Here is a 13,814-nt window from a genome sequence, read left to right on the forward strand (position 1 = left end):
CTTATGTTTCATAAACAATAATTAATTTGGTGTGAAGAGATGAGCGGTTTTTTCTAGTAACGAACTGCCACAAAGTATAAATAACATTTTTAGTTTTGTGTTGAACGTCTGTTTTATAATATATTTACCGCCAATGACAAAAATAAATAAATTTCACTTTTCTGAAAGATTCGCAAACTGCACGATTCTTGTTAAGTAGTATAAGATAAGTATTATTTCGAAAGAGCAGAAGAAATAGTTTTTTTTTAACAATAACAATATTTGTTGTTAATCTGAAGCTAACATTTGATTTTTACTTTTGCAAAAGTAAAAATCAGAAGACATTAACATTAGCACAAACATTAGCAGTAGCCTCTTGTCAGTACTGCTCTGCCATTTTAAAGACGTCAGATGAGCCTCCTTTTTGTACTCGTCCTTTGTAATAGTAACGGCACTGGACGTAAATAAAGTTGTGTGTTTAATCATTTGTATACAGTATTTAAAACCAATGTCCTTTTTTGTTAGACTTTTGAACATTACAGTACTTTAGCTGTAGCTACTGCCCACATTAGCAGTACCCTTCCCCCTAAGTTAAGCTTTTTAGCTATTGTTTTATTTAATAACCATGTTTAGCACACTGAATGGAGGAAGTCATTGTAAGACAACATGCTAGTGATACCCTACATGCCACTGGAAGCATTTAGGCTAACATTAGCATTTTGGCTAATTTTAGCTTCTACATTAATTTTAACATACTGAATGGTGTAGGTCCATGTTACTCAACATGCTTGTGACTCTCCACATGCTATTGAGTACATTGTAGCTTACTTTAGCATTGAAGCTCATTTTTAGCATCAGAAAGTTGGGTTCCAACCAGCAGGCACACTTTGGCAGGCCCCGTTTAAATTTCTTCAGAAATTTTCTAGCGTTAATTTATCGATGTCGGCTGCTCGTGAGTGAAAACAAAACACCCCTAGTGGTCACTTTCATGCATTTCAGAAGAGATGTAGTAAAAGAGAGAGCTTTCTGTAAGTCACTGCAGTGTGTGCCATTAACTTTGGATTTACTGTGAAGGGCCGTCAGCCCATGCAGCGCCAGCTACGGAACCGTCCTCGTTCTTACGATCCTCATGCTTGGAAAGGACGCTGCAAGGAGCTGCTGGACCTTATCTTTCAGTGTGAAGACTCTGAGCCCTTTAGAGAACCCGTGGACCTACAGGAGTACCCGGTACGAATGATTCAAAACCCTATGATGCCATGTGCTGCTTCAATTCTGTAGCTGATATTAATTGTCTTTGTTCTTTCTCTCTTCCTTTTCTACTCCTGTAGGACTACCTGCAAATAGTCGACTCTCCGATGGACTTTGGCACAGTTCTAAAAAAGCTGACTGAAGGAAATTATCCATCTCCCATTGAGCTTTCCAAGGATGTCAGACTCATTTTCAGCAATTCCAAAGCGTACACACCCAGTAAAAAGTCCCGGGTGAGAATCATTCGCAAAAAGACACTTCCAAACCCAGACAGATCTTTCTACAGTCAGCTCCTTCTTTTTTTATTATTGATTTTCAGTTGTGCCTTGTGTTTGCAGATATACAGCATGAGTCTTCGGCTTTCTGCGCTGTTTGAGGAGCATATCAGCCCCATCCTTTGTGATTACAAAGCAATCCACGGCATGACGGATAAATTGACCAGACGAGGGACAGACAGACAGACGCGACACGCCGCAGACAGACAGACACGGCACACAACAAAGAGAAGGAGGAGCGAATCACCCACAAGCAGCAATGCATCCAGGTAAAAAAAAAAAGAAAAGAAGTAAAGCACTACTATTTGTCTTTTATTGTTACTAATCAAACTTGAAGCTAAAGACTAATCCCTCTCTTTTCTCTCTGACTGCTTGTAGCCCAGAGAGGAAAAGACGCGTATCATCCAGGGTGACCGCCAAGAAGGAGCCATCACCAGCTCCGTCCCGTCCGCCTTCCCTTAGACAGCATGTCCCTCTAAAACAGACTCCACAGCTGGTCAACGGTAAAGCGGATACCCCAGCTCCGGGACGGACGCGTAGTTCCGCACGCCACTTTGCACACTCATCACCTCCTTCATCGAGTAATATCACTAACAGCACACCGAGCACAGGAGGTGAGATTAAATCGAATCTTCATGACAGAGTAGTTAAGATCAAAGTCTGATCTTGTCTTAGATTGGCCTAGTCAATGTCTTCAGATTCTTGGTGAGAAAATATAAAGGTGTAACAATTAAAACCCTAAGCTGTTTTATATGGTCACAAAATGGCAGTGACCCATTTAGTAATTTGCGAAATTGCTGTATCTCTTGTCTATTGTCAGAATCTTCTCGTTCACTGCGGGCTCATAATTCTGTCCGAGCTTCAACGCCACCAGTTCCTGAAAAGGTCACGCCCCCTCCAGCAGCAGACAGTGGCGGTGGAAGCACTCGTCGGAAACTCAGGACGCCCGTGCGACACACACTCGGTTGGTGTTTCCAACATCAAACGAAATTACATAGCTTTGGTTTAAGACTGAACCTGCAGAGCAAACGATAAATCGTCTCTACTTGTGTCTTCTCTTTTTGTCCATCTTTTTCTTTCAAGGTTCTCCTTCCAGCCCCTCGACTCAAAGTATGGCCCATCTGAACGGACACAGCGGTCACATGACCTTAGGCGTGGGAAGAAGGGGGCGAAGGTCCAGAATGGACTCACCGGTGAGTCCTCCAGAGGTTCCGACTCCAGCCAGCCCCTCAAGACCCCGAGGTCGACCGCCTGGCAAGAAGAAAGGCAAAAAGAGCAAGCAGGAACAGGACGAGTTGAGAAAGAGTGGGAGTCGCCGGAGCCCCACTCCGGATGACGAGCTGGACCACTCCACAGGGGACGAAGGCGGCACGTCGTCTGCCCCGGAAACGTCAGCACAGTCAGACTCCGGCGTGGCGGCGACACCTAGGCGACGAGGCCGACCGCGGATAGTAAAAACGAAGGAATCGACTTCTCCAGTCGAGTCGCCTGAGCCCTCGCCGCTGAGAAGGAGCAGCAGGAGAATCAATGAGGAGGCCACGCCTCATCCCCAGACTTCCTCCGAGCGATCGGGTCGGAAAGAGTCTCCGAAGGGCGAGGCTAGAGAGGGGACGATAGGGTCGATGCGCACACGTAACCAAGGAAGGCGGTCCGCCTGGTACATGGAAGAGGACTCAGAGGAGGAACAGAGGCAGTTGCTGTTTGAGGACTCGTCGATCACCTTTGGGACGTCCTCAAAGGGGCGCGTCCGCAAACTGACAGAAAAGGCCAAAGCCAATCTCATAGGCTGGTAAAGAACATTTGCACAAGCTCGAGTGCTCAGAGGGCCGAGAGATCCCGGCGGGATTTTCGGATCGGATGCTTTAGACCAAACGGAGGCTCAGTTGGCTGACGCTACGGAGAGCAACTGTGCCGTTACCTGTTACCCTTCTCGTCATAGACCCCACCTTCCTCTCTGCCCACTAAGCACTTTAGCACTGCATGTTCATATGCTCCCACACCTCCTATTCTATTGATCCATGTTGGATCCCACAGGAGCACACAGAATCTCTCCCTGTGAAGACGGTGTTTCTCACTTCGTCCGACGAACCTCTCCTCTGCCGGACCTTAAACACAGTTCAGAGTCAGATTGGGACGAAAAGTGAATCGGTCTGACCTACGCCAACAACTGGCCTAAGACCACATATTCTCCCCCTAACTTCATCCTTTCTGTTTTTTATATAACCTTTTCATTGCTCTTTCTAAAATTTCATATGATCGTCCCTCTGATTTGGAAGTCTTACACATTGGCTGAGCTGAGCGTGTCTGTTTGTGCTAAAATACCAAATGGCGTACCTTTGTCGGTACTGTACATCTGTACATTTTGTGTACTGTTAATGTGTTTTTGTTCTTTTCTGCATGTTAATTAGAGAGAGGAACAGTCTTCTTCCTGAAAGCTGGTTTTACTGTGAGGCGGAAAAATATGATGCATGAGTGAAAGGGGTCATTGATGCGCTTGTATATCATTTCTGAATGCGTCCTCTGCATTAGCAATACCTTGTGCCTTTTACACGTAAGGTGTGTGGGTGTGCATGTGCGCAATGTCTCTACATGTGCCTGTTTGTCTACAAACTTGCATTTTGCAAGTACAGTTCCGGTCGCATGTTTGCATCCAGTCATCATTGGCGTTAATGTCATCTTAATTTGAGGCACCTTATGTTGTAGGTGAACTAAGATGCAGCTTGAATTAATTTTAAAAACAAGAATTTGGAGCAATTTTAGATTTTTTTTTATGGGGTTTTTTCTAATCCACACAGGTTTAAAGTCATACATACAGGCTCAAATATTTACATACAGCCTAATTAACGGTTGGGAGAAGTTTCTGGCATAATTTTAGCGGATCGTTTGGCCAGACTTTTTCATAGAATTTGTAGTTTGGTTTCCTCCCATGAAACTTTGATAGGGTATTTGTCGGGGACAGTACAGAATATTAATTTTAGCATGATTTATCAACTAAAAAACTATTCCTGATGTGTCTGGGATCATTGCTCCATTGGAACCTTCAACACGGCTCAAGGTTCACTCGTCTCAGCCAAACTGTGATTGATTAAAAAGAAACATTTTAAACTTGAGAACTCTGTTCCAACCGTTAAGCTCGGTCGCAGCAGTGTTATACCGAGGGTCTGTTTCGCTGCCGGTCGTACTTGTAGTGAACACTTCAACTTAACCTGAAATTAACAGCTACTGCTAAGCTCTAAAATATTCATACACCTGACAGGTTTAGATGTAAAATCATCATATGTAACCAAGAAGGGTTAGTTGTTTCCAACAGGAAATGAGACGGCCGTCTCTCAAAAGATAGAATAATCTTTAGCCTTACTGTACAGTTGGTTTCTTAGCAACTGAAAAAGGGGAATTTCACTAAATATAAGTGGAGCTGAACGATACATATTTAACCCTAAGCGTGTAATTTTCTAAATCTACAATAGATTTCAACTTGCGCACCAGCTCTTGTGTTTAGTTGTAGAAATAGTTCAACACCTCGTCATTCATGCCGATCGTGAGTGGATGTAAACATCTGACCGGCATCGCTGTGTCTGTGCGTGTGTGTGTGTGTGTGTGCGTGTGTGTTGGTTTTGAACACAACCGAGTGCAGGCTTTACCTGGAGCTTACAAACAGTGGCATACAGTTCGATGGTTGAGGAACTGCTCAAAGAAATGACTTCAGAGCTGCTGAGAAGAATTAACCCGTCGATGTAACCGACCCTACGGTACAGAGACTGGTCACTAGCTCTGAGATGCATCTGCCACGTTCCTAAAACAAGTTTGAAAGAATGTTGAGATGCTTCTATGGTGACAGCATTCACTTTTCACATGCAAATCTGTCTCGTAGGTTCTTGCAACTTTCTTGTAGTTTGGAAAGCAAAACAGTGGGGAGTGGAGGGAAACCGGATCGAACTGCATTTTTCTGGAAAAACAGCTTCACGTTTCGGATGGTGTGCCTTTGCTATTCTGGCATATTGAGTCCTCTGTTGTTTTTTTCCTTCCTTATGGGGCCTTGTTTTATCATTTTACATTTGGACTTCTTGTTTCTGCTCATTTCTGTGTTCTGAGAACTGGACTTTGAGTTTATGGGGGGGAAAAACCATTGTAACTTTGGACTCTCTTTTTGTCACATGTAATGGGTACCGAGTTTATAAAGATGCATCCGTTCCCGGTATTTTGTTTCTCCCCCAGCACAGAACGCCAAAATCTGCGAGTTTCATCACGTGTTGTGGGACCGACTGGATGCTAGCGTCAACACACACCTGGTTCATCTCATAGCTCACGTATTACTGAACATATATCCCGTTTGTCATTGTTTGTTAAAAAAAAAAGGTTTGTCAATGCCAAATTCTGTCTGTGGGCACTGAAGTTTTAGAACATGGCTTTTGAATGTGTTTTCTAACTAACTTTTATTGTCTCCACTGTGGATGTTCATTTATATATGATGTGTGTTACGTGTCTTCGGTCTGTCTCCCTGCCATACAAGAGGATAAATCAATGGATCGATCCATGGAGATAGAATGATGCTTTATGCTCTGCCACACATTTGAGGATTTTGTTGTTTTTCTTCTTATTTGTTTTTATAATGTCCGTATAAAAGTTTATTTTAAATCTGAAAGGGCCAAAAACTAGCGACTGTCTTTCTCAACAGGGTGAGACAAAATCTGTTTTCCGATTGAGGTTTAAATCTTTACCCATGAAAGTATTTATTTTGAGTGCAGGATTTAGTTGGCTTTAAGTGTTTATTCATGGCTTTAAAAAATTAAAAATAACATCACTTTATAACTACTTTATGCGCACATAAAGTTTTAATATTATTTTCAATTCAAATGTATAGTAGTCCAGTAGATAGACTTATAAAAATCTGTTGCTACCACTGGGAAAGATGTGTAAAAACCTTAGAAATAAATACATCTATTATTGCAGTTGTATAATCTCACACATTTAGCTGCTAGTTTTCTGTCGGATTTAGTCCTATGGGCTGAAATGTTCAATGAAGTAATGATTCTATGCTTTGTGAATCACTTCAGTGTTAATATTGCCAGCTCAAACATGGCTCATTTTTTCTTTAAGTTTACTGGGACACGCCTTCAGATTTTTATTTCAAATGTACTGGTTTTGCACAAGAATAAGGCCCACAGCATAACAGCCCCTCCAGTAGTTCCCACATACTCGACCTTTGGTTCAAACCCAATTGTAGTATAATTGCAAGTTTTAAATCTTTATGTTTGTGATGGTTGGACAAACCTTTTTTTTTTTCCTGGTTCACTCTTGGTTGCCATTATCAGATGTAGGGAACAAATAATATACCAACACTGGTTCTCTTAATAATCACTTCTATAGGGATTGTTTTCCTACTAATTGAATGTACATTTTAAATTGTTTTGTGTGAGATTATATACCTGCAATAAAAGCTTATTTTAGGCGTTTCATCCATCTTTACGTGGGGTACCAATAAATCTCTGTCTGAATGCACAGATGAACTAATCTACTGACCCGGGATTCTTCACTTTGAGATGAGGGGCTTACGTTCACACCAGTCCCCTTAAAATATGTCTGTCGTTTTAAATCCCTGGTTCGGCAGTTCAGAGCTGCACTTGTGCGTTTGTGTTTTCATGAGAACATGGATTTATTCAGTGTGAGCCTCTGTAGATGTGTGGCAGAGTCATGCTGCTTGTGGCGCCTGCCTGAAGCATCAGTCTGTGTGAGTGTGTGAGTGAAGTGGGTGCACGCGAGCCACCAGGAAGTGTTTTGAGATGTTTAAAAAAGTTTTTAGGTTTTGTGCAGCTGTCGCAGATAAAAGTGAAAAGAGGGATGGGGCGGGGATGGGAGGGGGGTCTTTTATGTGAAATTATTGATGAAGCTGTCTTTGTTAGTTTGGATACTTTTTATATTTAAAGGAAGTGATGCAAAAAAAATAAATAAATAAAAGGCATAAAGCTAGAATGTATGTGTAGGGGAGTACTACTGTCCTGTTAGTTCATACCAATATTTTAAGTAAATAAACAGTTGTGTTTCCATATTCAGCTTACTTTTTGTTATTTGTGGCATAAAAAAATGTGATTTGTGTCTTAATTAAGACGGGAATTAGAAAGATCTTCCTCCAGATTGTGAGACCTTGATTTCAAAATAAAACACAAAAGGTACTTCTATATGATAAAGCAAAATTTGAACCACTGAGCAACAACAGCGCAGTCTGATTCTTTCTCTTAGCCCGGATAAAAGGCTTGGGACGTTTAGAAGCAGGTAGGTTCCAGCTACAGTCTATGTGTTGTTGCATTTTCTACCTCACCTTTTCCTTCCACTCAATTTTTCATGGATATGCTTGCACTCTTCCCCATGATTGCTTGAGCTATGAAACACAATCCGAAACAATCTTGCTTTCGTTACTGTTTACATATAATTTTGGATCATTTACAGTAATAGAAAAATATCAATAAATTTGTAAAAAAAATATATATATATCATTGTGTAATTAATCTATATCATATCTGAGTTTCACTTTTGTAATTACATTTGTGAAGTTCTCAGCGCTGTTCAGATTTATTTCCTATTAAGTGGCTTTTGCGGCAGTGGATGAAAAACTGCGCCCTCTTGCGTCGCTAAAGCGCATGTGTCACTTTTCCACTCACCCGGACCTCACGAGCTTCCTGACGTGGCTGGTCGCTAAAGGTCCCGTCCGCTCCTCCGTGGGCTGCTGTGATTGGGCAGAGCACCTGTTTCGGAAAGTTTTTCGAAATACTGTAAATACACAGGTGGCGGTGGCACGGGTTGTCGTTTATGTAAATAAAACAGAAGTGAAACCTTGTCACTCTGCTCAGGCTTCCCAGGCGCAACCAACTCTCCGCAGCACAATGTTGAGCAGATAAGAGAGGAAAGTTTGGACTAAAGAAAGAGGTAAGAGAGCTACTGTTACTATGTTAAAGCTTTTTTCTTCTTTAAATTGTAATAAGTACATTTCAGTAAAACTTTCCTTACGGAGGCTAAACAAAAAAACAGCCTACGTAGACTTTGGCTTCAGTAGTTCCGCACTCCCCGCATGCACCTGACGCGCCTGTCCGCCTTCAGGTGTCAGCGGCGCAGCCATGCCTCAGCTCGGCCCCGCCGCCGCGCTGCAGATCGCGCTCCTGCTCTCCGCCGTGCCCGCGCAGTACTACATCTCCCGGTGGTGCGGCTCTACGGCGGCGCAGCGCTACCACGCAACCACGCGGTAAGGGGTAGCGCTATAAAAGCCCTTTAAGTAATGTCATTACATTGTGATAATACAGGGATATATTATAAAATGCGTTTCAGGTTGCTCCGCATATGGAAACAGTGGAGAACGTCATACCTTAACGCTACTGCGTGGAGTGACTGGACAAACCAGCAGTTGTCCAAAGTTAAGTGAGTAGACTTTTAAGTTTTGAAATAAACTCTATTCTTTCCATTTAGGTTTAGTAAGCAAACCCAAAACTCAGCTTCTTCTTGTAAACAAATATTCTGACTTCCTGCAGGTCTCTGGTTGGGTTGGGACAAGAGGAGGAACAAGTGTCTCCACCAATAGAAACCATGATATTTGATAATGATCATGGATTCTTTGGAGGTTTGTGAAATTCCAGGATATGTTCGTCTCTTGACTTTAGATACGGTGATATTACCGTGCTGCTGCCAGTTTCACCCAGTGTTATTTCTGAATCTCTAGTGTTTGATTGTCGTCTAAGGTATTATAATCACCACTAATGACACTAACAACTTATCTGGATATTATCTAGTAGACTTAAACAAGGAGCCCTGATGCCATTGTCTTCCCTGTGATTGATTTCCCTTTCAGTACTTGCTTTAAAAACCTGCACACCTTTTGTCCCTGCAGCCTCCAAGGCGGTACGCAGCCCTCGCCCCCCGTTTGTGTTCCTGCGGGTCGGAGAGGTGGTGATGGAGAGGAAGGGCCACATGATCGGGGTGGTGGTGAGCTGGGACGAAGAACTGCGAGCTCCTCAGGAGTGGGTGGACAGAATGTATTCGAACTCTGAGGTTGGTGAGCAGAACTCATTCATATCTTTAAGGTCGTTCTGTTTCAATAACTCACAGGACTGGGCACATTTGTAAGCGTTCCTGGAGGATTCAGATATGGAGAACTCTGTTCATTCCTCTTTACGCAATCTTAAGATACAATAGGTTCCTTGTTTTGCTCTTATGCTTTCTCCAGCGCACCCTACAGGGTTTCTATAAGATTTAGGTTGGGAGACTAAGAATGCCATAGAATAAGAACTTTGTGTCTGGTGAGCCAATGTGGCTGGCAACCCATTTTCAGTTTATTGGAGAACACAACAGAGTTTTTTCAATGTTACTCTAACAAAGAACTTGATCCTCCATATACTCATGAGTAAGGATGAGGTACTTTTTTACACATATTTTGTTTAAGGGCTGGACAATACAGCTGAAAAAGTATTGCAATATAAGCATTTCATTATCAGTTGATGCTTTTAATTATTGGTCGTTTTGGGTTTTAAGTTATCCAAAGTACTGCCAGCCTTGAGACGTGGCCTTTCCTCTTTTATTCACAATTTCCTCTAGAGCTGTTGTGCTCATTTTCTCCTTTCACTCCACCCCAATCTTTATTTATAAGTGGTGAAAGCATTGTCTGCGGATGGTCAAGATTTTATAGTCAAGCGTACTTATTACCTACATTTCTTGTGACGAACTCCTTCACCTCCCATAATCCGAATGGATGCTAGCACGTTTGATGAGCTAGTTGGGCACCTAGCCCTGTTTATTGTCCACCATGTAATTGTCAGCTGCACAGAGTGGCAGTCACGCAATGTGTCCTTGCGACTGGTTGTGCCGACTCTCAACGTTATCAGTTCAATGTGAACATTGTTTCCTACCAAGCAGCTTCCTGTTCACCTCAGCACATTACGTCTCCGGCAGACGTTCACACTGAGTCCTCTTCAACTACACACAAACCTCCGAGGAGGGAACTGTGCCAGAGTATGTTGGAAGCAACATGAAACTGCTACTGTGCAAGTTACATAAGTTGTTGCTAGCTTATCAAGAGTGAGTTAGCTGATGCCACCAACATTTCATAGCCGAGTCGGTGAGACGTTTAGCGGTAAAAGCCTTTCCTCTGCCTACGTCCCCCCAGAATGTCCTGCGACTCTGGATTGGAGTTAAATAAAATTATCACAATTCTTTCGGACAAACCTTCTATTGATATTGATCACATGTCTATCCCAACAGATGTTATTTTATTGCCCAGTCCTGTTTTGTTTCACACCAAACCAAACTGTTTGTTGCTGAAAGAAATTAGCAACATCCGACCAAAGAATGCAGTGACATTAAATGTCCTATAGATTTAGAGTAGTAGACTTCCCATGTTTGCATTTGTGATGGTAGGACAAGACTACTAAACAACCGGTTGACTTTTAGTTAACGATTGTTATGGAGACCCAATAGAAAACAATTTCCTTTTTATAGAGAAAACTGGGTTTTATTTAAAATCTCCTAATATTCCAAAGAGTTCCTGATGCCATACACTGTCACAAGTTTCTTTAAATAAGAATATGATCTACTATTCCCAATTGTGGGCATGTGATACTTTTCTATATATCCTTATTTTATTTACCATCAGACCCATTCTAAGTGCTTGTTGATGTCAAATCCAATCAGACTGTAAAGACCTTGTTGATTAAGAAAAAGAAGATGTACATTGTTTTGTGTAAAACAGAACACAAAGGCAGAGAAGACGCCACATTACAAGGTGCTGTTCGGCGGACCTGGACCCTCTTCTCTGATGGTTGCATACTTGCCTCAAACACAGCTGGAGCGCATCACAGGGATGAGGGTAAGTACGGAACGCCGCAGAACTTGAGGTTTGTTTTATACTCGCACACTCCTCGCATCTTGAGCTGACGGTTGGATGTTTGTAGCCGGACATTCCCACCCTGGAGAACTACTTCACACATTTTGACGGGACGCGCTTCGTCATGCAGGACTGGCTCAGGGAGCTGTTCCCAGAGGACGAGACCGAGGACGCCTGACTGGGACGGTTTTGCTTGGTCTCAGTTTGTCGTGACATTTCTTCCAGGACAGGTATTGAACTTAAACACCAACGGGTGTGTAAATCAGAGACACACACCGAATCTCTCCTCACTGGGACTCACTTTTGCCTTTTTGGAATATGGAGACGAATACTGGTATTAGAAGTAACAAAAGTAAGAAAGTCAAAGTAACTTTTTAAAAAATATATAATTTACAGTATTTTAGCTTAGAATGTGCAGATGATTTTAATGAAAGCCACCGGGACTGCCTTGACTTTGGCAAAGACTATGAAATTTGAACATCTGTTCAAGCGTGAAATAAAGTGTTTTTGACTCTCCAAATGTGTGTTTAGAGTTTTTTCCTGCTTTTGTCTCTGAAGCTGAAGGAAACGGACACTTGCGAGGTGGCGGTGGCTGTAGGTAGGAGAGGAAGAAGGTGCGTCGAGCTGCGTTCGCCACCTGTAGCCTCCTCTTCATTCCTCCACTCCTTGGTCTCCTCCTCTCTGACCAGCAGCGTGGCTCCCAAACTTTCCCCCAGTAGCTGAGCGATCTTACTGGCCTTCTGTTGAGCATTTTCAACTGCTGACACAGACGCACGAAGCCTTAAAAAAAAACAACAACAAAGAAACACCACCCAACACAAGCACACCGGTTACAACTCCTGCATTTGATTTAAACGAGACGATACCCGTTTGGAGCTGTAAGCACCTCAGCTCGCTCAGGCACGCAGCGCTGTGGAAGAACCGAGGCGTCCCCACTTGGACACTCTTATCCAGCTTTTCCAATAGGACGCAACACGTCTGCTCCATCTTCTTGAATTCTGAGAAGGTCACCAGGATCTGTGGGAACATTTGGCAACGCTGTCAGGTCAGGAAACTCTACTCTTGCAAAAAGAAATTAGCTGTCCAAACACTTCACCTCTGCATCCATGGCGTAGGCCTCAGCATGTCGGCGAAGAGTCCGTCTCACTGTTCTGTGTTCCTCGCCGACGCCATGTTGTCTAAGGAGAAAGAGAGAAAGCTATATTAGACTAAATATAAGGGACTTTTGTTGTAAATAGCAGGAGTGGATTTGTAGCATCCTGAGTAAGCAAAGTTTTAGTACTGAAAGGTTGCAACATTTGTCAAATTATGGTTTTTTTTAGCAACATTATAGCTAGTAACAATATACATTAAATTAGAATATGCTTTCCAATGAGGCTCTTTTGTCAGATTGAAAATACCTTTTGAAAATAATCTTGAAGCAGGTGTTAAACGTGTTTTTTTTTTAATGTAAATTATTATTTGATTTCTTTTGGTCTGATGTAATATTGCAATCTAAGGAACTACGTGATTTAAAAAAAAAAAAAAAAAGCAAGCCACGCAGTTTTATTTATGAAAAACATTGAGAACAATTTCCTTCCCTTTTGGTTTGCTATATTAGAGCACAATAATACTGAGTTTCATGGGTGCAATGTGTCGAAAGTGTGGAAAGGTTAAAGGAGTACGAATACTTTTCCCACGCACTGCATGCCGGTTACCCGTAGGAACAAAACCTAGTTAACGTTACGACACGAAAGTGTCGCTGTCTAAGCTCGGTTGTTTTTACCTGATCGTCTGGAAAATGTACTCCAGTCGCCGGGAAATGCTGTTTGTCACCTCGTTTATCGAGTCCTTCGTGCTGGTCACGCTGACCAGCAGCCACGCTCGGTCGGCCGGGCAGGAAACCTCCGCCACCCCGGTCACCTGAACCTCCCTCACCGGCTTATTGAGACATGTTACCTCCAGGCCCTGCTGTTTGTCTTTACCGTCGGTTTCTGCCGCTGGCACAGCGGCGAAGATGCGAACCGGGGCGTTCATAGTGGAAACGAAGCTCAAGTGAACTTCCCGCTTCTATGGCGACGGACGAAAGGCTTCCTGGGACTTGTAGTGCAAAGATTAACGGTGGGTACGCTAGCTAGTAGTTCGGTATGTTTTTACTCAAAGCTAAAAGTAGCTATTAAAAAAGTATTACGTAAAATGGCTACCTGAATACTTTACAATAATTTCACCAGACAGATAAAAAATAGTTATGTGCAAATTCTGGTATTTTAAAGCTCAATTTAAAAAAAAAGAAAACTTACAAAGATATATATATTAGCAAATAACACATTTTAAGCACTTTTCCAAGTATTCTCCCCCCCCAATGTAAAACTAATGGAACAAAAACTAAAGTATAGTAAAGTAATTTCAGTAACAGTGTATGCTGTTTACCAATTCAATTCAAAAATACTTTATTGAGCCCGAAGGGAAAT

General features: G+C 42.4%; 3 protein-coding genes and 1 long non-coding RNA gene across 11 annotated transcripts in view; 2 read left to right on the forward strand and 2 right to left on the reverse strand.

The window, feature by feature from the left end:
* Nucleotides 1–6,144, forward strand: part of phip (PHIP subunit of CUL4-Ring ligase complex) — a 40,197-nt gene extending 34,053 nt beyond the window's left edge. Inside the window, exons 35-41 of one of the 3 annotated variants that reach the window (XM_028040335.1) lie at nucleotides 1,054–1,206; nucleotides 1,308–1,460; nucleotides 1,566–1,771; nucleotides 1,881–2,116; nucleotides 2,323–2,466; nucleotides 2,586–2,890; nucleotides 2,924–5,894. In XM_028040335.1, coding sequence (XP_027896136.1) covers nucleotides 1,054–1,206; nucleotides 1,308–1,460; nucleotides 1,566–1,771; nucleotides 1,881–2,116; nucleotides 2,323–2,466; nucleotides 2,586–2,890; nucleotides 2,924–3,295 — 1,569 coding nt within the window. In that variant the 3' untranslated portion in view covers nucleotides 3,296–5,894. Of the gene's footprint in view, nucleotides 1–1,053; nucleotides 1,207–1,307; nucleotides 1,461–1,565; nucleotides 1,772–1,880; nucleotides 2,117–2,322; nucleotides 2,467–2,585 lie in introns of all 3 variants that reach the window. The other 2 variants (XM_028040333.1, XM_028040334.1) reach the window with 2 other exon arrangements.
* Nucleotides 1–8,244, reverse strand: part of LOC114158647 (uncharacterized) — a 28,974-nt gene extending 20,730 nt beyond the window's left edge. Inside the window, exons 1-2 of one of the 3 annotated variants that reach the window (XR_003598452.1) lie at nucleotides 8,159–8,242; nucleotides 7,819–7,878 (exon numbers count right to left, since the gene is read on the reverse strand). This is a non-coding gene — a long non-coding RNA (uncharacterized LOC114158647). Of the gene's footprint in view, nucleotides 1–6,525; nucleotides 7,879–8,158 lie in introns of those variants that run through there. The other 2 variants (XR_003598451.1, XR_003598453.1) reach the window with 2 other exon arrangements.
* On the forward strand, nucleotides 8,156–11,884 carry LOC114158645 (uncharacterized). 3 transcript variants are annotated; one of them, XM_028040344.1, is made up of 8 exons: nucleotides 8,156–8,269; nucleotides 8,348–8,423; nucleotides 8,595–8,736; nucleotides 8,820–8,909; nucleotides 9,020–9,108; nucleotides 9,376–9,536; nucleotides 11,230–11,346; nucleotides 11,432–11,884. In XM_028040344.1, the coding sequence occupies exons 3-8, from the start codon at nucleotides 8,612–8,614 to the stop codon at nucleotides 11,540–11,542; spliced, it is 693 nt and encodes a 230-aa protein (XP_027896145.1). In that variant the 5' UTR covers nucleotides 8,156–8,269; nucleotides 8,348–8,423; nucleotides 8,595–8,611; the 3' UTR covers nucleotides 11,543–11,884. The 3 variants fall into 3 exon arrangements, with proteins under 3 accessions (XP_027896145.1, XP_027896146.1, XP_027896144.1); XM_028040345.1 differs by having other exon boundaries at nucleotides 8,190–8,423; nucleotides 9,376–9,540; XM_028040343.1 differs by having other exon boundaries at nucleotides 8,193–8,423.
* Nucleotides 11,763–13,452, reverse strand: irak1bp1 (interleukin-1 receptor-associated kinase 1 binding protein 1). 2 transcript variants are annotated; one of them, XM_028040342.1, is made up of 4 exons: nucleotides 13,130–13,452; nucleotides 12,461–12,542; nucleotides 12,231–12,381; nucleotides 11,763–12,121 (listed from the first exon to the last, which is right to left on the reverse strand). In XM_028040342.1, exons 1-4 carry the CDS (start codon nucleotides 13,378–13,380, stop codon nucleotides 11,892–11,894), a joined length of 714 nt encoding a protein of 237 aa, XP_027896143.1. In that variant the 5' UTR covers nucleotides 13,381–13,452; the 3' UTR covers nucleotides 11,763–11,891. The 2 variants fall into 2 exon arrangements, with proteins under 2 accessions (XP_027896143.1, XP_027896142.1); XM_028040341.1 differs by having other exon boundaries at nucleotides 11,763–12,144; nucleotides 12,251–12,381; nucleotides 13,130–13,448.
* Nucleotides 13,453–13,814: the final 362 nt, after the last annotated feature.

This window comes from Xiphophorus couchianus, chromosome 15 (assembly GCF_001444195.1).
Source record: "Xiphophorus couchianus chromosome 15, X_couchianus-1.0, whole genome shotgun sequence".
Classification (NCBI taxonomy): domain Eukaryota; kingdom Metazoa; phylum Chordata; class Actinopteri; order Cyprinodontiformes; family Poeciliidae; genus Xiphophorus; species Xiphophorus couchianus.

Excerpts from the sequence above, each read along its gene's own strand:
- LOC114158645 (XM_028040344.1), top strand. The coding sequence starts at position 8,612 with ATGCCTCAGCTCGGCCCCGCCGCCGCGCTGCAGATCGCGCTCCTGCTC. Across the intron at positions 8,737-8,819 it reads CGCTACCACGCAACCACGCG|GTTGCTCCGCATATGGAAAC; the intron begins GTAAGGGGTAGC and ends AATGCGTTTCAG. Across the intron at positions 11,347-11,431 it reads AGCGCATCACAGGGATGAGG|CCGGACATTCCCACCCTGGA; the intron begins GTAAGTACGGAA and ends GGATGTTTGTAG.
- irak1bp1 (XM_028040341.1), bottom strand. The coding sequence starts at position 13,380 with ATGAACGCCCCGGTTCGCATCTTCGCCGCTGTGCCAGCGGCAGAAACC. Across the intron at positions 12,543-13,129 it reads TACATTTTCCAGACGATCAG|ACAACATGGCGTCGGCGAGG; the intron begins GTAAAAACAACC and ends CTTTCTCCTTAG. Across the intron at positions 12,382-12,460 it reads CCTACGCCATGGATGCAGAG|ATCCTGGTGACCTTCTCAGA; the intron begins GTGAAGTGTTTG and ends ATGTTCCCACAG.